Source organism: Gopherus evgoodei, chromosome 22 (genome assembly GCF_007399415.2).
Source record: "Gopherus evgoodei ecotype Sinaloan lineage chromosome 22, rGopEvg1_v1.p, whole genome shotgun sequence".
Taxonomy (NCBI): Eukaryota; Metazoa; Chordata; order Testudines; family Testudinidae; genus Gopherus; species Gopherus evgoodei.
Window position 1 is genome coordinate 12240595 of NC_044343.1, and position 27271 is coordinate 12267865.

At 49.9% G+C, this 27271-nt stretch overlaps 1 protein-coding gene across 1 annotated transcript; it reads left to right on the forward strand.

Annotated features, from left to right (window-relative positions):
- The first annotated feature begins 1684 nt into the window (after positions 1–1684).
- Positions 1685–23034, forward strand: MEX3D (mex-3 RNA binding family member D). Its single transcript, XM_030540635.1, has 2 exons — positions 1685–2440; positions 20809–23034. Exons 1-2 carry the CDS (start codon positions 1858–1860, stop codon positions 22077–22079), a joined length of 1854 nt encoding a protein of 617 aa, XP_030396495.1. The 5' UTR covers positions 1685–1857; the 3' UTR covers positions 22080–23034.
- Positions 23035–27271: the final 4237 nt, after the last annotated feature.

Consider the following 27271-nt stretch of genomic DNA (forward strand, 5'->3'; position numbering starts at 1 on the left):
TTGCAACTGCATCATACTGTTGACTCTCATTCAATTTATGATCCACTGTAACCACCCAATCCAGTTTTTCCCTATTTTGTAGTTGTGTGTGATTTTTTTTTAATTCCTAAGTGTAGTACTTTGCAGTTGTCTTGACTGAATTTCATTTTGTTAATTTCAAACCAATTCTCTAATTTGTCAAGGTTGTTTTGACCTCTAATCCTGTTCTCTAACATGCTAGCAACCCCTACCGGTTTGGTGTCATTCACAAATGTTGTAAGCATACTCTCCATTCCATTAGACAAGCTATTAATGAAAATACTGAACAGTGACAGACTCCTGTAGAACCCCACTCTAGATATAGCCTCCCCTTGGATAGCAAACCTGAGCCACTACTCTTTAAGGATGGTCTTTCAACCTTTAGGCACCCACCTTATAGTAATGTCAGCTGGAGTAGATCACCTTGCCTTAGTTTGCTTATAAGAATATTATGTGGAACTATATCAAAAGCTTTACTAAAATAAAACTCTGTCATGACTACCGCTTCCTTCTAGCTGCTAGTCACCCTGCCGAAGAAGGAAATAAGGTTGTTTGTCATGATTTGTCCTTGCCAAATCCATGTTGACTATTCCTTATAACCCTATCACCACCTAAGGGCTTTCAATCTGCTTGTTTATAATTTGTTCCAGTATCTTTCCTGATATTGAAGTTAGGCTAACTGGTCTATACTTTCCCTGGGCTTCTGTCCCCTTTTTTAAAGATTGGTATTATGTCTGCCCTTTACCGGTTTCCTGGGACCTTGCCTCTCTTCCATGAATTCTTACCGATAATGGCTAACGGGTCCAAAATTGCTTCAGCTAGTTCCTTAAGCTCCCTCCAGTTAACTTCATCAGGCACTGCCAACTTGAATACAGCTAGGGTGATCAGACAGCGAGTGTGAAAAACTGGGACAGGATTGGAGGGTAATAGGCATCTATAGAAGAAAAAGCCCCAACTATCAGGACTGTCCCTATAAAATAAGGTCAGCTAGTGACCCTAACTACATCCAACTTATCTACATTGTCTCCCACCTATTCTTTCCCTAGGGTGGTTATTGTTCCTTCCCCTTTGTTAATACTACATTGAATATATGGTCCCAGTTTCCTTTTTTAGTGACGACTGAAGGAAAACAGCCATGAAACATCTCACCTTACTTGATGTCCACTGAGCTCTTGGCCAGTAAGGAAAGGAGCTGCGGGAGTTTCCTTTGTCTTTCTGTTGCTGCTAACGTATTTACCAAGCCTCCTCTTGCTGCCTTTTCTGTCCCTTCCTAGGTGTAGCTCATTATGTAATTGCCCAGGCCTCCGGCGGGTGAGAACCCAGTATTTTGGGGGTGCTGTCAGGAGGAACAGGGGCACGGTCTGCCTAGCCCAGGTGCCCGCAGCAATCGCGCTGTCTCCTGCAGAGCACTGGGCAGGGCGAACTCAGCCACACCCGCTCCAAGGACTCCGCTGCCCGGGCCCCAGCCTCGCAACGTGCTTCCCCCCGGCCCGCCCGTGGGCGGCCCCGCTGGCGGCAGGCGGCGCTGGTTGGCTGGTCCCTGCCCTGGCCACATGGGCCGGGAGGCCGGGCCGCCGCGCATGCGCCCGGCTCGGCCCTGACCCATTGTTGGGCTGGGGCTGACGTCCTGGGCCTCTGGGAGGAGCAGCGGGGGGAGGCGGGGGGCGCTGCTCGCGGCAGCCCCTTCTAGCCCCGCCGCTGCTGCTGGATGCGGGCGGCCGGGCGGCCGGCGAGCAGACAAAGGAGGCGGCGGCGGAGGAGCGGGAGCGGGAGGACTCCGAGCGCAGGCGGAGCTGTCAGCCCCGGGAGAAGGGGACCAGCCGGCAGCGGCTCTCCAGCATGCCCAGCTCCATCTACCAGCCCGACGGGGGGGAGGCAGCCTGCTGCCCCCCTCACTGCCTGGGGCTGCTGAGCCCCCCGCCGCCGCCCGCCGCTGGGGCCGAAGCGCAGCCGCTGCTGGAGCCCGAGCCCGAGCCCGAGCCGGAGAGAGCGGGGCAGCCGCAGCCCCCGCCCGATCAGGAAGAAGCGGCAGCGGCGCTGAGGTTTGCCCTGGACCAGCTCTCCATCTTGGGGCTGGAGGAGGAGGAGGCAGAAGAAGGGGTGATCGAAGAAGGAGTGGAGGAGGAGGTGCTGGAGATTGGGGATGGAGGGCTGGATGAAATGGACCATGGGTCAGGGCTGGACAGGGGAGTTGGGATGCTGGGGGGGCTGCCAATGTTGGATCCAGATGTGAGCCCCTCCACCTCCAGCATCACTTCCCCTCCAGATGTGTTCAGCAACTTTCACCCCCACCTGGGCCACCACCACTCCATCTTGGCTGAACAGATGAGCATCATTGGAAGCAGAAAGAAGAGCGTGAACATGACTGAGTGTGTCCCTGTCCCCAGCTCTGAACATGTAGCGGAGATTGTGGGGAGACAAGGTAAACTTCAGCGGCCTTTTTTCCTTTTGTTTTACCCATTGTCTGTGTCTCTCTTCCCTTGTACCCTTTCAATTCCTCCACTCTATTACAGGCAGCTTTTCAGGTTTGATACCTTCAGATAACGCACTATCTGAAATGGAGAAAGGAGGAGATGCAAGTCCATGAGTCTGTATAATAAGCCAAAATATCCATATATATATATATATGTCACTTAAAATATTCCCTCTATATGTATTGAGTGATTTTAATAGAGCCTACATATGTAATTAGTGTCTGAATACCTCGACTTGGGAACCAGAGGACACTGGTAGATTTGGAGAGAAAGGGAGATTCCTGTAGCTTAAATACTCCTGGGCCACTGCTCTGTACCAGTATCTAGTTAGAAAGGTGTTTGCCTGTCTCTTGGAGAGCCATGGCATGCACAGAAATGTGTGTTCTATGTTTTTTGGGTTTTTTCCCCCTAGACAGCAATCAGAAAGTATGAGATGCACTGGCCCATCCCAGTTTTTTATTTGGGTCAGTTTTAGTCTTTGTTTCTTTGTGCTGAGGAGTGTGGAGTGGAAACTTGTTAGAAATAAAACCCCTTCAAACTCTTTATGTAGAGACACTTTTAATTCTATTTTATAAACAAGCCATTTTGAAATGACTCCACATTTGTAAATATTTTACTAGAGTTTGCTGTTGTCTAAACTATACAGGCCTGCTACACACTGTGTATAATACATAGATAGATACACACCCACAAAGTTCTCATGATTACTGGACTTCTCAAGTCTGTGGAAATAGACTGTAAAGTATAAATGACTATGAAATAGATGAAAATACTTCCATTTATTTAAATGATTTCCCCACACACACACGGGGGAAATCATTAATTGATCTCAGTTGGATTCTTAATTTCATCTACTAATTTAAAATATGTTAAGCACTTGAGCTATGAAGTAGATGTGGAGGGGCATAGGGATCCCTGACTGCAAAAAAATCTGTCACAAAAGGACACAAGGGCACGCCTCAATGCTTGTGGTACTTAGCTGGGCGTGTGCTGGGTGGATTTTGTTTCTTTAAAATAAAAATATATTTTAGTCTTTAAAGTTACATCTTAAAGAAAAACCCCAAATAAATCAAATGGGCATTTTAAGTATCAAAAATCATCATCGAGATCTGAATCTTATCTGTTTGCAAACTGACCTCCCGTGTGTTTGGTCTGAGGTGCAGCCTTTCCTCCCTCGACCTCTGACTATTGCCTGCCTTTGTAGGTGTGTGGCTCCTGGTGATCATTTCATTTTAATGGAAAGCGTTTGTGGGGCCCTTGTGCGTTTTTCATGGGGGGAAGTGGGGTGGTGTGGCAGCCCCATTGTTCTCTTTGTTAGCTAGAGCCATGCTGTGATTAGCATGATGACATCATACTCTCTGCTTCCCATTGGCCTGCTCCCAGAGCTCCAGCCCACTTCCAGGCATCCACAATCCCGATTTATACCAACTGCTCATGCTCAGCCTCAACTTTCTGTGGTTACCTGGAGGCTGTGCTGAGAGCTTGTGAAGCAGCAAACGGTGGGCGTGACCCCTGTAAGGATGATACCTGGTTAACTGACTCTTGGGTCAGAGTATAGCAGGATCTCACTGCTTCTTGGCCAAGGCCACAGGAAGTATCAACTTAATTTCTGATGCATCCTCTCTTGGGGGATAGATTCAATGATCTAGTAGGTCTTTTCTTTCTCTTAACTGTTAGGATCCCAAACCAGAGTCCATTACCCATTCAGGAACTCAGATGTACTGTCTGCTCAGGTGACGGAACTATAGAAAAGCCATAATTCCACGTCTCATCAACCCTTATTAAATTAAACATGTGTCTCCTTAAGTTGCGTGCTCCTAGTCCTCCAGGAAATGCTTGGTGCAGAGGGAAGCCTGGATGCTTGTCAAACTCTGGGAACTGGTGTGGTTTATGCAAATACGTTGCAAGGGTATTAATAATCAATGTGATTTAGGAGTGGCATGCTGTGAGGGAGAGAGTGCCCTGGAATAGCACATGCAGAGGCTGAAATGGGGTAGAAACTTGGGTTCATAACACTAACAGATTGTAGTTGCTTCCACTACCCTCGCCCCACAGGGTAAATATTGAAATACCTTTTAATTTTATATTTTCCTGTTTTTTCCTCTTCCCATGTTCCCTGTCTCCCCCATCTCCCAGCTCTTCCAAACAATTTGAACCTGATTCAGATCCGCTCTGAGGCCCCTTTTCTGTCACCTCTCTTGGCATAAAGTAGTAGTAGGGCTGGCAGATTCAGCTCTGGAGGGATTCTCCCTGCACAAAGGAATTCCTAGGGTGCCATCAGGTTGGTGCTGCCCTGGTTGTGTGCCACCTCATGGAGGTGCATGTCAGGACATTTCCAGGGGAGAGGGGATGTAGCTATTCTCAACCACCAGAAAACCCTTGAGACAATTGGTGCAAATTAGAACTGTGTTGATGCTGCTCCAACTTGCATCAAGGTCAAACTGGATCTGACCCAGCCCCAGAATAGGGAAGACACAAAGGTGACTTTACTTCCTCTTGGTCCTGCGTCCAGCTCAGCTTGAGAGCAGAAATGAAATCAAGCCCTTCCCATTCACAGGTTGTCTTCTTGAAATTCTTGGCTCTGTGCAGATCTGTCTTGTAACGTTCCCCAGACATGGGATCTAACTTTCCACTGTGCCATCAGTCCTTTTTGGAAGTACAGGTAGTGCTCTTGTGGTTTTGAGGCCCCCTGCCCAAGTATCTCTGAGCCTTTTTTAGCCCCACCAGAGGGATGAGAGCTGTGGTTTTAAATGACTGGGCTTCTGTGCATAACTGCAATGTCCTAAGAATCTTTTGTCTGCATGAAACTGGTGTGAAATACAAGCTCCAGAATGAATTGGGTACCAAGATCCCTTGATCGCTATGGACACATGAATGTTAATCCTTACAATATGCTTCTATGTTAAAGTCAAGTCTACTTTAGTAGGATGTCCCAGCAGATGACCTTTCACCCCAATGAAGTAGAATTACCAATTAAGAGAAAGTAGCAGAGATCCATTGCCAGTGTTCTTTAGTCCAGGCGTTCTCAACCCTTTTCTTTCTGAGGCTCCCACAACGTGTTCTAAAAACTCCACAGCCCACCTGTGCCACAACTGTTTTTCTGTATATAAAAGCCAGGGCCAGTGTTGGGGGGTAGCAAGCAGGGCAATTGCCTGGGTCCCAGGCCACAGGGAGCCCTGCAAAGCTAGGTTGCTCAGGCTTTGGCTTCAGCCCTGGGTGGGGGCTCAGTTCTCTGGGTTTCAGCCCCAAACAGTGGGGCTTTGGTTTTCTGCCCTGGGCCCCAGCAAGTCAAATGCTGGCCTTGCTTTGTGGCCCCCCAGGGGGCCTCAGGGCCCTGCTGTCATGCCTAGTCTGGGTTAAATTACTAGAGGTAATTGATATTTTAGCTGAGGGTAGAAAACCCTCTCTTTGCCTCAGTTTCCCTGTCTGTAAAATGGAGATTTATTTTGCCCATAGTGTCACAGTAAGCCAGTGGCAGAACTGGAACTAGAATTGATGTCTCCTAACTCCCCAGTCTGCTGAGCTGACCGCTGGAGAACATGGCCTTCGTGCAGTTTAGGCACCCCCATTTTACAGATGAGGAAACTAAGACCAAGAAGTTAACTGACTTTTCCTGGGCCTGAAAGATTGTTTCTGAGCCAGGATAAGAATTTAAGTGTTACTGTCTCCTAGATCTGTGCTTGGGCCGCTAAGCCCCACCTCTATGACTATAATATATTTCTTCTGCGTTACGATTCCGTGTTGTAAAGGTTCTGCTACCTTGGCTCCTAAATCAGTTGTAATAAGGAAAATGAGCATGAGGTGTAGTGTGGGAAATGCTTTGTTTCAGGGATGTTTACAAGGATAAATGCACCATTGGCCCCTGCAGGCGTAGAATGCAGTGGAAGGGTCATGGGTGAAATCAGTTTGACCTAAGCAACCATTGGACATTTTATTCACATTGCACGCTTGCTGTGCAGTCCAGAAAGTCTCAGTGTGTGTATTCAGGCAGAAGTCCTGGACTTGGAGTGTTGCACATCAGGATTGAGGAGTATGGGCAGAGCAGGGGTTGAGGGGAGATCCCAGAGACTGAATAGCGGTGGGGGGGGCTGCACATCTGGATTGAGGTGCATCGGCAGAGCAGGAGTTCAGGGGAGATCCCAGAGACTGAATAGCGGGGGGGGGGAGGGGGCGCACATCTGGATTGAGGTGCATCGGCAGAGCAGGAGTTCAGGGGAGATCCCAGAGACTGAATAGCGGGGGGGGGGGGGCGAGAGGGGGCGCACATCTGGATTGAGGTGCATCGGCAGAGCTTTTCACACAAGATTTTTGGGAGCAAAGACCTTGCCTTCCAATATGTCTGAAGACCACCTAGCGCTTTCTGGGAGTAACCGGAATGCAGATACCAGCCCTGACTGTACTGTGTTTAGTAGCCTAGCTTCCATAATCACCAAACTGAACTGTTACAATAGACTGAGTGTGAAAGTCTTCAAGAGCCTCGTTCCGTCGGGCAGCAGTTTTCCCATCAGAGTGTGTAACTAGCTCCTTGTGTCAAGGCTGACCCATGAAATACGTTGTTCACTGTGACGCCCCACCCTTCTTCCAAGGCTATTAATTTTATTGTTCCCTGGGACTTTCAGGGACCCACCGACGCTGGCCTGTGCTGTGTAAAGCAGCACATCTGCTCAGTCACCACAACTGGCTCTCATCAGCTGAGCTTACAGAAACAAGGAGCTGTTCAGCAAACCGAGAGCGAGCAGCCCCCCATCCCAGGGCAAGAGGCTGCTGGAGTGGTTTTGGTGCAGGTGCCCAACGACTGTGCATCTTCCCGCAAGCTGCCTGAGAGTGGGGAGCATAGGGCCCTTCCCCTCTCCTCCGCATCCATACTGCTTCGGCTGGCACATGGCAGTACCAGCGCAGAGGGATTATGTTGTGATGCCTTTGCATGCAAACCGGGTCATGAATCTGGCTGTGGGCGGGGCCGGCTCAAAGGAGCGCTGTAGGCATTAATTGCTGTAATATGGTTTTCTTCTGAACCAGCAAAAACTGCGGCAGTACTAATGTAACCAGTGCTGGGTGGGGGCAGGGTACTGGAGCAGAGGAATTGAGGAAGGTTACCGGCCCACGCTTCTGACATCCCCTCTCTTCAGCTAGGCAGTGAGTTACCATTGATTGGAGCAGGGGAAGGACTCCTGGGTTCTATTAGCTCTCACTTGGAGTTGAGGTGTGGTCTTGGGCAAGTCACTGCCTCTCTCTGGGACTCAGTTTCCCCATTTGTGATATCGGGACAGTTCTTATCTCGGCAAGAGATTTAGAAGAGCTGACGTTTGTACAGATCCTTGGAGGAAAGGTGTTCGAGAAGGGTGAAATACGGCCACTGTTTGACCTCACTGCAGGAGTCCCAGTAGTTCCAACCCCGAGAACATGCTGTAGGACTATGAGTCCCAGCTTCACATGGGGGATGATGTATTGCTCTCACCTAGGCCCGCTAATGATCTTCCTTTTGTTTTACTCAACTCTCTCCTTTCTGAGCCCTAACCTAGCTCTTCTCTCTGCCGTCACGCCCAGCATATCGGATAAAAGGAGCATTTTATCATATCCCTTTATGTCAGTCTGCAATTTCCCAAATGTGTCTTCCCCTTGGTCTGAGCTCAGGGCCTGTGCTATTACAGAGCTCTCTTCTCACTGCATTATCTGGGAGCTAATCTTGGCTGACACTAAGGGTATTCTACACTGAAACTCCCCCCACCCCCACAACAGCAAATCTCAGAAGCCAGGTCAACTGACTTGGGTTTGTGCTGGGCTAAAAATAGCAGTCTAGATGTTCCTGCACGAGCTCCGAAACCCGGCAAGGCTGGTGGGTCTTGGCGTCCCAGCGGAAATGTTTACGCTGCAGTTTTTAGCTCCATAGAGAGACCCTGGGTCAGTTGACCCAAGCAAAGAAAAACTCACACCTGGCCCATGCCAGCAGACTTGTGCTTGCAGGGCTCGGGCTGCGGGGCTGTTTCATGGCTGTGTTGACTTCCTGGCTTGATCTGGAACCCAAGCACTGGGACCCTGCCACTTCACGGGGTCCAAAAGCCTGGGCTCCAGCCTAAGCCCAGATGTCTACACAGCAGTGAAACAGCCCTGCAGCCCAAGCCAGCTGGCATGGGCCAGCTCCGGGTGTCTAGTAGCTGTGTGGACATACCGCAGGCTTTTTTTGCAGGGTAGAAGTATCCTGACTTTCTCCACTGTGGCCTGAAGCAAGTGGCTTGGTCTTCCTACCTCAGCTTCCACACCGTCTGGAGAAAGCACAGAAGTACAGCACATGCCTGCCTTTCCCAGTGGTGGTGTAAGGCTGAATTCATTACCATTTGCGGGGCTCTTTGGAGCTGAAGAGTGCATGCAACAGAAGTGCTTATGTGATGGTTCTCCTCTTCGTCTAGCCCCAGCCCTGGCGCCTCTTGTGCCAGTGTTGTTCTGTTACACGAGGGATTGCAAACTCTGTATTGCCAATGGTGGCATGAGACCTTGGATCAGGGAAAGGAGGTGGAGATGTGCGTAGCAACTAAGCTTGAGCAGCCTCTTTCACGAAAGAGAGAGCTCCTGTCCCAGGGGGCTAGTTGAGATGTGCTGGCCAGAGGGCAAACTATGGCCCCCTGTTCTAGAGGTTCCCAAGGGGCTGTCCCAGCCGCTAGTGCTGTAAACGTCTCTTGTAGGTAAGCCCTGCCCATCCTCAGACTTGCCATGGTGCTGCTCGGGATGGGAGCACTGCAGGCTGGCCTGTATTTGGTCTCAGAGTGTGCTAGAGGACCGGTGGCACTTTGACTCTTAATCCCCCTCTGGTTTCTCACCAACATCACCCCAGGTCTGTTTAGAGAGGCGATGGGCTCCAGCAGCTGCTGCCCCACCCCTGGCGTTCGTGAAGTGCTTCCCACTCAGAAGGAGCCCCAAGCATGTCCTGCATCCTGCATCTCATGATGCTTTGCATAGCCCTGGTGACTTGGCCAGATTCCAGCTTGGGTAACTGCATTCTGCCTCTGCCCTGTTTCTGCTGTTCTTCACTTCCTGTCCTAAATGGATGGTAACTTCTTAACAGTGCACAGCAACACGCCTTTTCCACCCCAGAGGTGGGTGCAGTTCATAAGTGGCTTCTGCGATTCCTGTGTGTGGTTCTGTACATTAGCGTCTCCCTCTAAAGCGCATCATTGATCCCTCAGGGATGAAAGGCAGAGTGTGAGTGGAAGATGATTATCACGACGTATGTGCCTGCTATTGAAACGTAGCCGTTCTGCCCCGCAGCACTGGAGGAGGGGCAGTGGAGAGAGCCACACGCCTGTTTAAAATGACACGGAGGAATCTGGCCAAACAGCAGAGTATAAATGTCAGCAGGTGACTGGGGCTTGGAAGGGAGGATTTCAAGAGGAGGATCCCATTGAAACCAATCTATCGAGCCGCCTTTGCTGGGTGGAGATGTGGGCGGGGGCCAAGCTGGGACGCTTGGTGTGAATACAGCTATCGCCACTTTCCCCCGTCGCCCCCCGCCCTGCACGGAGGAAAGCCTCCCGGTCCAGGACCGCACATGCTTGATATTCAGTGGTACTAGAGCACGTGCTTAAAGTTAAGCACCAGTTGACATGCTGTCCCGATCGAGGCCTAAATCAGAGCTGAATGTTTTCTTTTAGGACCCTGAAGTGAAACGTAACCTATTGCAGTTGGAGATGAGGGAACCTCTCGGTGTGTTTGTCACACCAAGCAGGAGCGAATGGATGAGTTACAAACTGGAATGTCTCTGCGAGTGGTTCCCCCGGGGGGCGAGCGAGATTCATAGAATCGTAGATTATTAGGGTTGGAAAGGACCTCAGGAGGTCATCTAGTCCACCCCACTACTCAAAGCAGGACCAATCCCCAACTTGCCCCCTCAAGGATTGAACTCACAACCCTGGATTTAAGCAGGCCAATGCTCAAACCACTGAGCTGTCCCTCCCCCTACTTTGGTCTGTAATAGAAACGTGGATCTAACTTTGTTGTTAAACTTGTAGCAAAGTTTGTGCCCTTCTCCTCCCCTCCCCCCACTGAATGATGGACCCTGCCAAGCAGCACAGCCTTGTTCTGTGTTAATACCATACAGCAATGCGGCTCATTCTACCCAGCTCTCTGAGCCAGGGAGTGGCTTTGTACAGCACCTTGCACATCAGGATCCTGGGCTGTGACTAGGGCTCTTAGGTGCCCTGCAAATACAAGTAGTAAATACTAAGGGTAGGCACACCGCCACCTTTGGGAACATTACTGGCCCCTCTACAGCTCTGATGGGCAGCTCTCTTCTCCCTGTTTGGCACTGCCAGGCCTGCCATTCAGCCATTTCGTCACCCTTCGGATGAGACCAGTCGATACCACTCCATCCCCAGTGGTTTCTCCAGACAGTACGGCTTCCCTCTGTCCTAGCTCTCTGGGGCTGTCCCGCCCGTCTGCATCCCTTCCTCCCCTGCCACAGTGCTCCAATTTCCAACCCTTGCCCTCTTTGCAGCTCAGCTGCCCTGTTCCATCCTTAGTGAACAAAGATCCCTTCCAGATACTGGTGCTCTCCCTGACATCCCAGCTGCCACCTAGTAACTGTCCCTGCATAGGATACGGCATCCTTTGTGTGTGGGTCGGGATTCCTTAGTGTGCTAACAGATCTGTGGCTGCTCCCTACAGAACCATGGCCTGCACCGTTTCCCATTGCCCAGCGCTCTGTGTGTATACTGCAGTATCGTCTCAGTCTCCAGCGTGGCTTGGTTTCTGGCTGTTACTTAAATACACGTTTGTACAGGTTTCTGTTGTCTATTTTTTTCAGGTTGGATCTGCCCTTGCAACTTGTAAATTACAAGCCGCTCAGTCTGTATGTCCAGGCCAGCCATTCACCTCCTGCTGTGGCAGGCACCTTAGCAGCTGACCCTCTGCACTATGCGAGCTCCCTCTGAAACGCTTCTCTGGCCATTTACTAAGGGCCTGATTCAGCAAAGCACTGAAGCACGTTCTTAAGCTCCATTGGAATCTAAGGCCTGGGCTGCGCACAGATTTTATATGGGTATAACGGTGTTCGTTCGGAGTGGGATTTATTTTACCAGTGTCATTGTACTGGTAATGCCCTTGTGTGGCTGCAACTCTGTTGGTATAAAGGTTCCTAGTACTGATGTGGCTTATTCCCTTTCCCATACAGGCGTAAGCTCTACAGGAATAGCTTTGATACCAGTAGAACCGCAGCCACAGTAAAGGGCGGTACCATTGTAGCTGGACCCATCTAGTTAAGCGCTACAGAAGATACTCGCTAGTAGCAACATACTTGTTCCTTTTCACTGTGTTGCTCCTAAGCAGCTGTTGCTGTTATGGGGTGTTTCATCTGACCAAAGACAGCCTGCTTTTTCTGAGACGTAAAATAGCTCCAGTACTCGCTAACTATCTGTAATTGCCACAATGCAATGTATGTTTGTTATTGCTACAGTATTGCATTAGTGTCCATGCTGTACATTTTAACATGTGCGCTGTTCTGCATTTGTAGCCTGCTAACATATTGTAGCAATAAAGTAGTATTCGTTGAGTGAACATTATAAAAGTATCATGTTTTCTTTTGAGAACCATCAAACATGGACCCTGATAACAAACACAGCCTCTTTGTTTTTACTTGTAAACTGTTTTTATATTCGCACTTACCTGTAATACTTCATATGCCCTGTACATCACCCTGGATAAGGGCATCTGCTAAACAAATAATACTTTAATTTAGGTTATTACAGTATTATTCCACATCCAAATGCATTTTGTTCATACAGTATCCACTTGTAAATTAATTATGAATGGATAAACTCATTTCAGGTGAAAGAATTTGCTCTGCTTCTTCTCAGTCACAATTTTGATTTGGAGATGGAATTCAGTGTCCCCAAGAGACCTCTGGACACTGTCACATAGTCCCCCTAGCTGCGAAAAGTGCCAAAGTTTGTTCAAAACCTTCAACAGCTTAGAGATGGTTGGAGGTGGAACGTCCTCAAAACCATCCTCACTCTCTCTTGATTAGCCTCTTGATTATGATATGTTTCATCAACACAGGCTCGTTTCTCTGGCCTTGCAGCAGCTGCAGCTCAGTAATTCCTCATCGAGCAGCTCTCCGAACGTGAGCAAATCCTCAGCCACAGCAGCTACTAAGTCCGCTTTTTCCACGTTGACTGGAAGTGGGACATCATTCAAGGGGATTGACAAACTCTTCGACATTCTCGTCTCACCCATCTTCCATGGGCACAACAAATTTTTCTTTCCTGAAACAGTGGAAATTGTTGTCGGCTTTACATCTTGCTAGGCCTTAGCAATGGGATGAACCAATGAGTTGAAGAAGGGAACATGAAGGACCAACAAATACTGCTCCATTCCCACTGTAACCAGGATCCGGATTATCCCGATTCGGTCTGCTGTTTGCGGCCTTGGTTTCCAGGGTGCGCACAGGGTACGTGACGAGAATGTAGCAGTGCTGACCCTGCGTGTTCTAGGGGTATCGCCCTCATCTCCCATTGCAGAGGTCCTGGGTTCTTTTCGTCCCTCCCCACAGCAGCATGTGATCTGCGAAAGGGGGATGATGCTGGTAACCTTGGGCTGTGCTACACAGATGGTCATAATGATCCCTTCTGGCCTTAAAATGAATCTGTGGGTGCTCAGCATGTCAGCGGACCTGCCCCCCACCCTGTAACCCCTACGGCAATAAAGAGTAGCCTTTCCCCAGCTTGTATTGAATTTCCCTGGGGATTAGATGCCTCCCCCATGTAGCAATGGTGTCAGCCGATGGCCACTAGAATTATTCAGAGAAGGGTATTTCTTAAGGCATTAACTAGAGATGGATCTGGGTGGTGCCTGATTTGTGAAGCGGCTGTGTCCCTTTGGGATTTACCTTGGTGGTGATGGAAGTTCAGGTACATTGTACCTGTTCAAAGAGGGTGGGTTTTCCTACTGATCTCAGCGTGAAACCTCTCATGCTGAGGGCTTCTGCCTTAGCCAGAGGAGCAGAGTTTGGTTTTATTTTGGAGCAGTTGTATGAAGTCTCCCCTCTGTTCTGCACCCAAAGGAAGCCGAGCTATAGCATCTGTTTCAATGGCCTCACAATATAAGCCTCCCATGGGTGCAGTGTGCATGCTGGAGACTGGCGTAACAAGAAGTGAGGAATGGCAGTGTTCCTGGGCCAGAATAATAGGCAGCCCTTTGATGCCAGGCTGCAAAGCATTACTGGGAGCATGGCCAGCACATGTAAATACAGCAGCCCTCTTGCACCAGTGGCTGCCATTTTGGACTTTGGACCTCATTAAATCTTTCAAAAGCTCCTGACTTTTTATAATGCTCTCAAGAAACGAGAGGTTTTTAAGGGAAATGTTTCAAATCCCAGGCGTGAGGATCATCTCCAGAGGAGCATGCACTGGACTCCAAACCCCACTGCACATCCACGAGGCGTTCTTCCGTTACAGTATCCACTTTAACCCTCCATTGACTGTGAGCCCAGTTCTTCCTTGCTGTCACTTCCCTCTGTGCCAAGCAAATGTAAAGCGCTGCCAGATCCCAGTGGCAGTATTTTACACACACACGGCTGCACGAGGTGCCCGATGGTGAAGCACCAGCCCTGTATTTTATAGGAGAGGAATGCAGTGAGCATGGTGTGTATATATAAAATACACACTGTTAAAATAACATTGCCGGCCGTACTGACAGATGCGCTAACCCGTTCACGTCAGGCTTTGCTTATGGAAAGCAGGCACCATAAAGGGTGAAAAGTGAATCATAGAATCATAGAAGACCAGGGTTGGAAGAGACCTCAGGAGGTCACCTAGTCCCATCCCCTGCTCAAAGCTGGACCAACCCCAACTAAATCAGATGTTACTAATCAATGACCTCGGGCCTGATTTGGAACCCTCATGGCTTCAGTTGGCTTTGGCAGGAGCTGGGGGGTATTCAGCACCTCTGCAAACCAGGTTCTTAGGTGCCTTACAGGTGTGAACAGAGCAGAGGGTGACTACCGCCTGCCTTCCTTTGTGCCATTCAGCTGATAGCTCTTGCCAGAAGACCCCAGAATCCTGAGCTCTGCTGAATGAAGGAAGTGATTCAATTATTTTGGGCCAGATTTACCCTGGTGTAGCTTCAGTGGCATAACAGCCGGGATGCATCTCCCCTTTAACATTTCAGATCAGCTCCGTACTGAAGGGTGCAGTAAGACCATTAATAGTTTGAGATTTGAAAAGTTCTTACTGAAATTCCTAGCCCAAAGCTCTGTGTGTGTGAACTCTGAGCTCTCCTGTTTCTAGGGGATCAAGTCCCAGAACTTTTCTCTTCTTTGCTACTGCATTTCATTTCCTGGCCATCTGTTTGAGTTGCATCCTTTCCCTGATGAAGGCAGAGTCAAGGGAAATGTGTGGAGAGAGAACCCCAGCAAGATCATTAGCGTAATGAGACTTGAAGGTGGGTAGAAAACTTCCTTCAGTGTAATGTGTGGTCAGCATCACGTCAGCCTAGAAGTGTAGATGGATTTTTATCAATGTGATGGATGCATTGAAGCAGAGTTACTGTACAGATGCATCAGCCATCTTGACATGGTAGGCTCATTTTCCTGTCAATGCATAGCTGTCTCACAACATTGCTGAGGACTGACTCCTAGGAGAGTATGTAGTTCTTTCCTGTGGCCAGCGAGAAAGGCAGAAGGCCCCCTCTCATTGCAGGCTTTGTGCCGGTCCCCCCAGCCTCTCATTGCACGGGATTGAGCAGTTTACTATACACGGTGAGATTCGAATGAGCGTGTTACTCAAGAGTGCCGGAGACATGAGTCTTCCTCCAAACCCAGGAGTGACAAAGGATCCTCAGCCCTGAGTTAGCTCTCTGCCAGCCATGCTTCTTGAAGGCAGCGTGATCAGGTGGTCCCAAAATGGGACAATGAGTCAGGCAACCTGGGTTCTGTTCCTAACTCTGCCACTTATTTGCTGTGTGACTTTGGGCAGTTCCTTAACCTGTCTGCTCCTTTCTTTCACCATCAATAAACTGGGGAGAACATCTGTCATGGTGGCAACTGCTTTGAGATCTTCAGGTTAAAGGAGCTGCTTGTAGGCCTGATGGTTCATCTCCACACCCAGAGTGTTACCCTCATCTCACAGATGGGGGAACTGGGACCCAAAGCAGGAAATGGCTGGCTGCAGGAGAGACAGCCCATCAGTGACACAGCCAGGTGGGTAATTCAGGAGTCCCAGCCTCCCAGACCCACTTAAGCAGACTAAACCTGGCTGCACTGACCAACCCATAAATATACCCATCCAGCAAGCTACTAAATGAGTCATGTCCTTACAGCCTCTAGCCATAAATACACCCGCACAGTTGTTGCCCTAAATTAGTGCCAAAAAAGGCCCCCCACCAACAGAAGAGACAAACACTTTTCAATTGACATTCAATTTCCTGCATGCTCGGACCATGGTGCGATGCTTTATGATTCTTATGGTGCCTCCCAGAGGCCAGCAGACGGAGTCCAGTGGGCTGCGAGAGGGGATGAACTCAGGTGTGTCCTCGAGTCTGAGCCTAGAAACATAGCCCTGTGGCCATTCTGGCTGACCACACCTGGTGTGCTGTGTGAGAGAGAGCGCCGTTTCGAGGGGCTCTCTAACAGGGCCCCCGTGCAATTAATCTTCCCTCCTTTTTATCAGGGAGTGTCATCGGCTAGTCGGCTCCCTGTTGGAGCAGCTTCCATAAGTAAAATCCAGCTGCATCTGTTTGTTGGGTTTTCTTTCTCCTCACTCCCTTCTGCTCCCCCGCCCCCCCAAAAAAATTCACATTTGGGTGGGTGTGGAAAACCCCAACATGCCAAGCGTGAGCCCCCTGCTGTGTGCAACAGCTGACATACCAAGCCCTCCCGAGGGGGATGTGAGGGGGAAAGAGCCTGGCATAGCCATAACTCACAGGCAGTCAGCTGCATCTAATCCTGAACTTGTGCTGAAACCAGCGTTAACTCTGCTGTGATGTGGAGATCTGCTATAGGTCACGCTGAGCAGACCTAGCCACAGGCCAGGGCTGGAGTGTACCTTAGGCACGCAAGTGACTTTGGGTTCCTGCCCCCAAATCTACATGTTGCCAACCTAAGAGCTAAATTCTCTGCAGTGAGCAGGTTTGCTTCTCTGCGTAGTGGAGCTAACACCCCTTTTTATCTGCTCCACTCCAAGACTTAGGGAGCAGGTTGGTGACTCTGGGCAGTGCCAGCTGGAATTTAGAGAGACCGAGAGAACCACAGGGTCTGTCTGTGTCCAGCAGCCTCAATACAGAATCCCCTTTACATTCTGTCCAGCAAAATTCAGTCTTTCTCTGAACACTGCAAGTCGCTGGTGCTTTAATACAGTTAAGATCTTAGGCCACCATCCTTTCAGAGGCTCCATCTGCCTGTATAATTACTGCCATGTAGAATCCCAGTGCAGTCACCGGGTCTCCATGTGGGAGTAACTGTATTTTAGCTCTTTCCCTGATGGAGGAGGCTCAAGAGGGTGGCATACATCTCTTTCCTTACTCACTCCAGCTATAGGAGAGATCCCCACTGCGGCTTGTACCACAGAGTCTTGACTGAGGTCTTGTCTACACTGAAAAACTAGCTCCAGTGTAAATTCTCTTGATTTAGTTCTCCTGATGCAAACCCCTAATGTTGGCACATTGCACCAGCACCAAGTAGGGGTCACTCTCTTTGGTGTAGCACCTTTGGTGTAGCACCAGCATAAGCCCTGCTGTGCCGGCTCAGCCCTGCGTATGTCAGAAAGGTTGTATCAATGTAACTGCATCCGTGTGGTCACACCAGTCTGAATATCCTTCATGCAGACCGGCTTAGAATGAAGCTTCCTGTTCTGTTTTATACACAGTTGTGCCAGAGGAGCGTAGTTGTACCATGCTCATCACCACAGTATCCAAGCGCCTTCCAGTTGTGCATTATGTGCCCTGACCATACACGTCACACGTTGTTTCTTTCCTTCTCTCCCCAGGAGGAGAAGTGTGTGCAGGATCGTGTTTTGTTCTGGTAGAATTTTAGCCACCGCCTCCCACTTTTTTTTTTTAAATACACGTTACTCTCTCTTTATGTTAGAGAAGCCAGGTCAAAGAAATGCACCCAGCACTGGGAGTGGAAGGTTTGTGACGTTCCTTAGTTCCTGGAGGATGTTCATTCCACAGTCTCGGACCAGCCTCCGAGAAAGTTCTGGCCCCCACACAGATGAGCTGATGTTAAGGAGTTCCAATGGGCCAGAGAAATGCATTTGTCTGCTACAATGTGCAAAGCTGTTCCCCACAGTTGTCATCCTGGAGCTTTGTCATGATGTGGGCTTTGGGAAAGCATAGCCGCCACCCAATAAGACCTCCTTGATTGGCCATTGATGGGCTTCTCAGTCTAGGTTGTGTGCATGATCTCCAGAGCCGGGGAGTCTTCTTGGGGTTTTTAAAAACTACTTCCCCACTCCTTTCTCATCCTCCATAGACTATATCTGGGCCCCAAGCTCAGAACAGCTGGTTGGGTCCCGGGCTGTAGTGACACCTTGATGCTCCTGTTTCAAACGTAACTCATTTCTCTTGTTGGCTTCTTCAGAGTTGAACGTATTTAACCACGGTGAGAGAGCTCCTGTTTGATAGGGCCGAGCCCTAGTCATTCACACGAATGACCAGGAGACCCCTTTGTGAATGACCGGCTGAATTTTGTAAGTGATGAATGAACACCATCAAAAAGCAAGGATTTGGCATCTATAAATGCACTCAGCTTGCTCATTTTGACAATTTTTCAGTTTTAATTTTCTGACACACTTAATGCCCTTGTCAGTGTGCTGTGATATACTTCCTAAAAGCGGCCACGACCTGACTGCAGCCTCTCTGTGGAGATGTGGTGAAAGGAGACCCATTTTATGCGCAGATTACTACGGTTCTACAAAGCCTAAACCTGGGGCCTGGTCCAGTGGTAAGGCTCCAACCTGGGACTCAGGAGAGCCATGTTCAAGCCCCTGATCCACCACAGACTGTCTGTATGATCTCAGGCATGTCAGTGTCTCTCTGCCTCAGTTTCCCACCTCTATAATGGGTATAATAGCACTGCCCTGACGCACATGGGTCCTGTGATGACAAATGCCTTGCAGATTGTGAGAAGTGCTGTCACTACAGTGATGTGGGGGACATGTGCCTTAGATAGGTTGATAACCTGCCTGACCAGGGTCCTTCTAGCATATCTCATGGTGTTATCAGTATCTACTGGTGTTTCTCTTGGACTGTCTTTTTGTTGTGTGTTTGTACAGGGCCTGGCATGATGGGGTCCTGGCCCGTGATGGGCAGCTAGGTGCTGCCGCAGTACAGGTGATTTAATAATATTTGGGTGAAACCAAAGCTTGGGCAGGCAGAGAGGATGTGGACGCTTCTGCCTTGGTGATTGGGATCGAAGAGCAGGAAACAAGCCTGGTCTCTGGATTTAGAATGTGTCACTTGTGTCAGTTTTGTTACAGAAAGTTATGAGAGCGCAAGTAGAACGAACACAAATTGGGCAGAGTGGGACTGTAGCTACCAGAAACGTATCCCCCGAGAGGGCTTTGATCGGCGTTAAGGGAATTACTGGCTGTATTCCAGTAGCCTCTGGAGGCCCCAGCTGATATCAAGGCCCCTTTGTGCTAGACGCTCCGCACACACGCAGTGAGCGACGAAGAGCTCACGGTCTAAATAGACAAGACAGACGGGAGGGGAAACAGAGGCACAGAGCGGGAAAGTGACTTATCCAAGGTGACGTAGCAGGTTGGTGGCAGAGCTGGGAGTAACACCCAGGTCTGAGTCCTAGGCCGACGCCCCATCCACTAGACCAGTGACTCTCAGCCTCTCCAGACGACCTTACCTCTTTCAGGAGTCTGATTTATCTTGCGGCCTCTCAAGTTTCACCACAACTTGCTCACAAAATCCGACCTAAAAATACACAAGTGCCACAGCGACTATTCCGGAAAAATTGTTTCCTTTTCTCCTTTTTACCCTATAATTATAAAATAAACCAATTGGAATATAAATGTTGTACTTACACTGCTCTCTATACTACTTGCTGAAATGTAAGTAGGTCATTGTCTGGATGATTATAGTTTGTACTGACTTAGCTACTGCTTTTTGCGTAGCCTGTTGTAAAACTTGGCAAATCTCTAGAGGAGTTAATGGACCCCAGGAAGAGCTCTGCCTACCCCCAGGGGTGTGCGTACCCCTGGTTGAGAACCACTGGGTTAGATCACTCGGCCTGTCCCAGAGACCTTCGAGCCAGAGCTGCATAAATAGGCCCTTAATTCAGCCCCTCTGGGACTCCTAGTGGACACGTTCCCTGTCCTCCATTTGAATTCTTCCTCCAGGCAGAAACACATGAATTTTTTTAGCCCAAAAGCAAAGGAAGAAGGGAAGAAATTCCCCCTGTCTGTGTGTCTGGACAGGGGGTCTCAGTGGGGCCCCGGTGAGAGGCTAACAGTAATATACCTGCTCGTAACGGGAACTGAAGAAAGAAAAGATGGGCATGGGGGGGCGGGGGCGAGAGGGGGTCCCCTTCTGTTCAGCCTGCCTGGTCTCTGTTTAGACAAACACCCTCACCCCCGTCCTTTGGTCATTGGTGTACTCATGGGTCAGGGTCATTTCAACTCTCCATGTCACAGGCTGCTCTCGCTTAGTTTGCTGCCTCCTGAGCTCCGGGAAGACATTATTTGGCTCCAAATAAAGGAAGCATTTGGGATTTAAAAAACCCCAAAGGGTCATTTCTCTGCACCTTCTCGAACCTGCTGTTGAGATAAAAGTAACTCCTGTGCCTGCTTCCTCTGCCATTTCCTTCTAATCCATCTCCGAGGGGGAAGGCCACCACGTAGGGCTGCTGTAACTATTAACTTGGGCGAGCGTGTCTGTCTCTGTCCCCTTGACTTGCCCCTACCTCTCCGCCAAGGTTTCCTCTGTGTTCACCTGTTGCATGTTCTCAGTCCTTGATAAGGAGCTTTCTGGGGCAGGGATCATCTGTGTCGTGTTTGCACGATGGGGCCCTGATCCCTGGTTGGGGTCCCAAGGTCCTGCCCCAGCGGACATGGCGATGGGAGGTCAGCAGGCCTGCGTGTTTCACACTAGCCCATACCATTCACCAGAACTCAGTTGTAACTTCCTGCCTGTGAAGCGTGAGGCCTCCCGTCTCGGAAGGTTTCCTGGTTGTAAGTGTGAATTTAGTGAAACTACTGCATTGTCTCAGGTCTGTTGGCTTCCCGGCCCTCTTTCCAGCACGGGCAGCAAGGTGTGCTTGGTTCCCAGCTTCAACCTGGAACTTAATACGTGTCGCTTTTCTGTCTCCTTTGCATTCCAGGCTGTAAGATCAAAGCCCTGCGTGCTAAAACCAACACCTACATCAAGACGCCAGTCAGAGGGGAGGAGCCCATCTTCATCGTAACCGGGAGGAAAGAGGATGTGGAAATGGCCAAGAGGGAGATCCTCTCAGCTGCTGAACACTTCTCCATGATCCGAGCAACTCGCAACAAGGTCAACGGCCTGACAGGAACCGTGCAGGGTCCCCCCAACCTGCCAGGGCAGACCACCATCCAGGTGAGAGTCCCCTACCGGGTGGTGGGCCTGGTGGTGGGGCCCAAGGGGGCCACCATCAAGAGGATCCAGCAGCAGACGCACACGTACATTGTCACGCCCAGCCGAGACAAAGAGCCTGTCTTTGAGGTGACGGGGATGCCCGAGAACGTGGACCGGGCCCGGGAGGAGATCGAAGCCCACATCACCATGAGGACAGGCTCCTTCATTGACGTCAGCGCAGACAACGACTTCCACTCCAATGGCACCGACGTCTGCCTCGACCTGCTGGGCAGCGCGGCCAGCCTCTGGGCCAAAGCCCCCAACCCCGCCCGCAGGCCCTCGTCCGGCCTTCGCAACGACAGCCTGAGCTCCCTGGGCAGCACCTCCACCGAGTCCTACTACAGTGGCCGGGTGGCTGACACCAGCCCCACCAGCCCGTACAGCACCAGCAACGGCTTCAGCTTCAGCGAGTCTCAGGCGCCACCGCTCAGTTCCGAAGACTCTGACTTCGGCTTCGATTTCCTGGCCCTGGACCTCACCACGCCTACCACCATCTGGTCTCCCTTCGAGCGCTCCAACCCCCTGCAGGCCTTCAGCAGCTGCTCCTCCATCAACGGCTCACAGAGGCGTAACAGCAGCATCAGCAGGACGGCCACGCCCCGGCACTCCCCCACCCTCCCAGAGAGCAGCATCGCCCTGGACCACCCCCTAGCCCGCCGCATCCAGAGCGACCCAGTCAGCACCTTGTCCTGGCTGCCCACCCAGGGCTCACTCTCCTCCTTCTCCAACAGCACAGGCTATTCCTCCTCCTCCTCCCTGCCGGGCAGCATCTCCGGCACCTCAGGCTCCCCCACGGATTCCAGCAGCTCTGACGGACACCGGAAGAGCTCCCGGGAGTGCATGGTGTGTTTCGAAAGTGAGGTCATCGCTGCCCTCGTGCCCTGCGGCCACAACCTCTTCTGCATGGAGTGCGCCATCCGCATCTGCGGCAAAGCCGAGCCGGAGTGCCCTGCCTGCCACACCCCAGCCACTCAAGCCATCCACATCTTCTCCTAGCTGTCCATCCGGAGTCCGATCGGATGGGCCGCCACCCCCCATCCCCACCCCTCTCCCTACAACACAGCTTTTTAAGAACTTTTAACTGTTTAAATCAACCATTTTATTTAAGGGATTGGATTGGGACTGCGGGTGGGGAGGGTGAAAGACGATGTTTCTTGCTGGGTAGAAAGCCGGAGAGGAAGATCACGGGGGGGGGAGAGGGGGAAGAAGGGACGAGGAAAATGACAGGAAAGAGGGGCGTGAAATTGCAGAAGGGAGAAAAAAAATCAAATGTTTACAGAATAGCTTTAACTCTGAACCCAGGTGTGGCGGCTGGGGAGGAGAACGAGCAGCTGTTCTTCAACAGTTCTTTCCAAATAACAGTATTCAGTTTGCAAAGTGAAATAAACAGAAAGAAAAGGTCCGGTTGCACTTTTTATTTTAAGACACACAAGGGTTGTCTTTATTTTTTTAAAAGCATTTTATTATTATTATAATATTTTTTTGGTTTTTTTTGTATGTAGTTATTTTTTTTGGACAGTTCTTGACGGTTCTATAAATATATCTCTATTTTTTTCGGTAACACAGTTTTATCTTCTATTTTGCCAATGTGAAAGCTGCCCACAATGCATTGAAAAGGACAGGTGTCTTGGCTGGGATTGCGGGGAGGACTAGGGAAGAGAAGAGGTGTGGGACAGTTCGGGGCACAGTTAAGCACGTCATGTCGCAAAAAAAGATTATTTTGATTGCCTTTTTATTTTGTTTTGTTTAGTTTTATTTTTTTATTTTTTACTTCTTATGTATATGTAGGGAATTTATAGGAAAATATGTACTTTATTGAATAAATTTTAAGAACTAAAATATATTTTATTTTAAAAGAAAATAACGGACCTTTAACCTTACATGGCTAAAGTACTGATTATATATTTGCTGAGCTGACTTGACGGTTATGAAAATTGTATCAAGAGTTTTATTTTTTGACTTCTTAATAAAGACTTTTTACTATATATAAATGTACTGTCCCTCCAGCGTGCTGCTCTCTGCGAGGTCCTAGTATTACCTGTTACATCACTTTGACTCTACAGAGAAACACTGGCATGGTGCAACCAAGCAGTGACCACTCTTACTGCATGCCTGCCCGTGGCATTTGTTCAAAGAACGGCAGGCTCCATTTCAAGCTCTGGCTTTCCAAAACCATTCGGACAGTATGTGCGTGCTGACTCTATTTTCTTTGCCAAATCCCAGTTTTGACAAACTACACGCCAGTTACGTAACATTGCTTCTGCAATTAGAACATAAGAACGGCCGTACTAGGTCAGACCAAAGGTCCGTCTAGCCCAATATCCTGTCTGCCGACAGTGGCCAATGCCAGGTGCCCCAGAGGGAGTGAACCTAACAGGTACTGATCAAGTGATGTCTCTCCTGCCATCCATCTCCACCCTCTGACAAACAGAGGCTAGGGACACCATTCCTTACCCATCCTGGCTAATAGCCATTTATGGACTTAACCACCATGAATTTATCCAATTCTCTTTTAAACGCTGTTCTAGTCCTAGCCTTCACAGCCTCCTCAGGCAAGGAGTTCCACAAGTTGACTGTGTGCTGCGTGAAGAAGAACTTCCTTTTATTTGTTTTAAACCTGCTACCTATTAATTTCATTTGGTGACCCCTAGTTCTTGTACTATGGGAATAAGTAAATAACTTTTCCTTATTCACTTTCTCAACATCACTCATGATTTTATATACCTCTATCATATCCCGCCTTAGTCTCCTCTTTTCCAAGCTGAAGAGACCTAGCCTCTTTAATCTTTCCTCATATGGGACCCTCTCCAAACCCCTAATCATTTTAGTTGCCCTTCTCTGAACCTTTTCTAGTGCCAGTATCTCTTTTTTGAGATGATGAGACCACATATGTACACAGTATTCGAGATGTGGGTGTACCATGGATTTATATAAGGGCAATAATATATTCTCTGTCTTATTCTCTATCCCCTTTTTAATGATTCCTAACATCCTGTTTGCTTTTTTGGCTGCCTCTGCGCACTGCGTGGACATCTTCAGAGAACTATCCACGATGACTCCAAGATCTTTTTCCTGACTCGTAACTAAATTAGCCCCCATCATATTGTATGTATAGTTGGGATTATTTGTTCCAATGTGCATTACTTTACATTTATCCACATTACATTTCATTTGCCATTTTGTTGCCCAATCACTTAGTTTTGTGAGATCTTTGTTTAAGTTCTTGACAATCTGCTTTGGTCTTAACTATCTTGAACAGTTTAGTATCATCTGCAAACTTTGCCACCTCACTGTTTACCCCTTTCTCCAGATCATTTATGAATAAGGACTGGTCCTAGGTCTGACCCTTGGGGAACACCACTAGTTACCCCTCTCCATTCTGCGAATTTACCATTAATTCCTATTCTTTGTTCCCTGTCTTTTAACCAGTTCTCAATCCATGAAAGGACTTTACCTCTCATCCCATGACAACTTCGAACCGATTAGTCTCTATTCCCTGCTTTAAAATGCTAGGTCATGTTAAACAGCTGCTGTGCCTCATCCCAGAAGTGGCAGCATTGCAACAGTGGGGTATAATTTGCATGGATGTGTGTGACATGCTTCCCAGGCGTACCCGTGGTCCCTACCACCAGCCCTTAGCATGTGGGAACTTGTCTGCAGTCAGGGGTCAGCTCTCTGACTCCCACAGCCAAGGGCCCTTCCAGCTCTGCTGCCCTGCTAGTTAGCGATAGGCTTGGTCCAGACCCCTGGGTATCCAGCCTCTGACCCTCTGGACACTCGCTGCATTTACAGATTCGCTGTCCCCAAAGTGACAGTGCACTTCCGCTTCCCTCTCAGCACTGGGTTTGTGGCTTGTGAGAACAAGGGTCGGTTTAATTAAGGAAGAACAGAGTCAAGTAACAGCGAGTAGGTGGAAGAATTGGAAACAATTGGTTACATCTAAAACAAAATCATAATATGCCTTCTAGAGCCTAGACGCAACCTCCCTGAGACAGGACAGCCAGACGTCTGGCTAGCTCTTGTCCAAAGCCCTTCTTCCAGCATTTAACAGCCAGGCTAGCTGTGACCCTCTGTTCAAACGACAAACGTGGGCAGCTTGTCCCAGGTGAAGGAAACCGTGTGTCTCCCCTTGCAGTCTCCTGATATAGCAGGTGAATTCTTTGATCTTAGTCATAAACTGACCTCCCCCTTGCTGGGTGTTCCATCAGCCAGAGTTTGTGATCTCATCGCCTTTGCAGTCTCGATTAGCTGATGGCTCTGTCATGGAGTGTGGGGGAGTCAAGGCCCTGCACCCCCCAGCTTCCTGCCATTCACCATGACTCTCAGCCAGCCAGTAAAACAAAAGGTTTATTTAGACAACAGGAATACGGTCCAAAACAGGTCTTGCCGATACAGACAACAGGACCCCCTTTAGTTAGGTCCATCTGGGGGCCCCAGGAAGGCCACAGCTGTGTTGGTCAGGGCGCCCCTCCTTATTTTCCAGCCAGCTCCAAACCTGAAAACACTCTTCAGCCCTCTCCTTTCTGGCCTTTCCTCAGCTTCTCCCCCAGCCTTTGTGTCCTTTGTCCAGTTTCCCCGGGCAGAGGTGTTACCTGGCCTTCAACCCCCCTCCTGGGTTCTCATGTTACAAGCTCAGGTATCCTCCCTTCCCCAATGCAGGCCGTCCCAGCAAAACTCCCCAGCAACCTTCCCAGGTCAATACTCCCCACTCAGCATTCAAATAACACATCAAGAACATTCCCATTTTGTCACATCTCTCCTCCCTTCGAGACCGAACTGAGCAGGGTCACTCAGCCAGTGACCTGGGGAAGTTCAAACCTACCCATGTTCCCATGGATGTCCCAGCATCCCCCTCCCTTGGTGAGAATTACCCCAGGTCCTTCCAGTTTCCTGCCCCCCATTAGGTCGGGGGTGCTCGATGGCACTTGTAGTCTGCATGTGGGAAGGCTTATGTGGCCCATGCTCTTGTTTCACCCCAATACCCCTGGGGTTCAAACTGGGATGGAGTCTTCTCCCAATGGTCCAGTCTGGAGGGCTGTGATTCGGGCTCTCTTGGTTCAGAGCCCCCCTTTTGACCTTGGCCACCCTCTGGAAAGGTTCCTCTGTGCTGGGCAAGGGTCCTAAAGCTGTTTTCCTCTTGTCCCTTCCTCACCCTCTGACAGGGGTCACAAGATGGGCAGTATTGCCGGACAGTAATAAAGACCCTAGGCCAGTCAAAGTTCCATAGCAGCCTCTGCTGGGTACGCCAGGTTCCCTGGTGCCCTGAGATGGGGATGTCATGGGCCCAGCACAGCAGCTGGTGGCGATACTTTCAGGGTACCACCGGCTGCCTCCTGTCTCCATTTTCCCTGGGGGAGCCCATTCTTGGTACAGGAACCCCTTCTCCTACAGGAACCTTTCCCGGCAACCTTCCACCATGGTCTATACCACACTGAGGTCGGCCAGGTCCCTTATCTTCCAGATGGAGGGATCTTTCTGCAACTCAGCCTGGAATTCAGCAACTGGGATAGGGATGGGGACCTGCTCTCTCTCACCGGCTGGGTCCGAAGCCACAGCCTCCCTGAGCCGTGTCCCTGGGCACTTCCTCCTGATCGGGTTAGGATCCTGCTCCTTGGGCAAGGTACCCTCCCTGAGGTCAAGGCGCAGTGTCCCTTGCAGGCTCGGACTACAGGTCACGATCAGGGCACCCTGGGGGTTGCTTGACCAGTTCTCCATGTCTGTCTCCTCCCCACCATTAACACCTCAGTGGGTAAATGGGGGTGCACCCCCACTTCCTTGGGGCCCTCCTTGTCCCCCCATTTCAAGTGTACCCTCGCCATGGGCACCTTGAATGGGGTCCTGTCCACACCCATCAGGGTCAGATAGGTGTTGGGCATCACCTGATCTGGAGCTACCACCTTGGGCCAGGACAGCGTCACCTCAGCGCCCGTATCCCAGTATCCATAGACTTTTCTCCCATCCACCTTCAGGGGAACAAGGCACTCGCTCCGCAGGGACAGCCCTGCGCCCACCCTGTAAATGGAAAACTTGATGTCCGGAACATCCAGCTTTGCAGAGGAGTTGGCCTGGGGCCCTCCTCCCTCCTGAACATTGATAAGCTGCCAGCCCCCCTTGCCTGGGAAGCCTACCCCTCGTCCGGCTGGGTCTCTACCCAGTTAACCCTCTGTGGGTTCAGTCTGCTTAGTCTG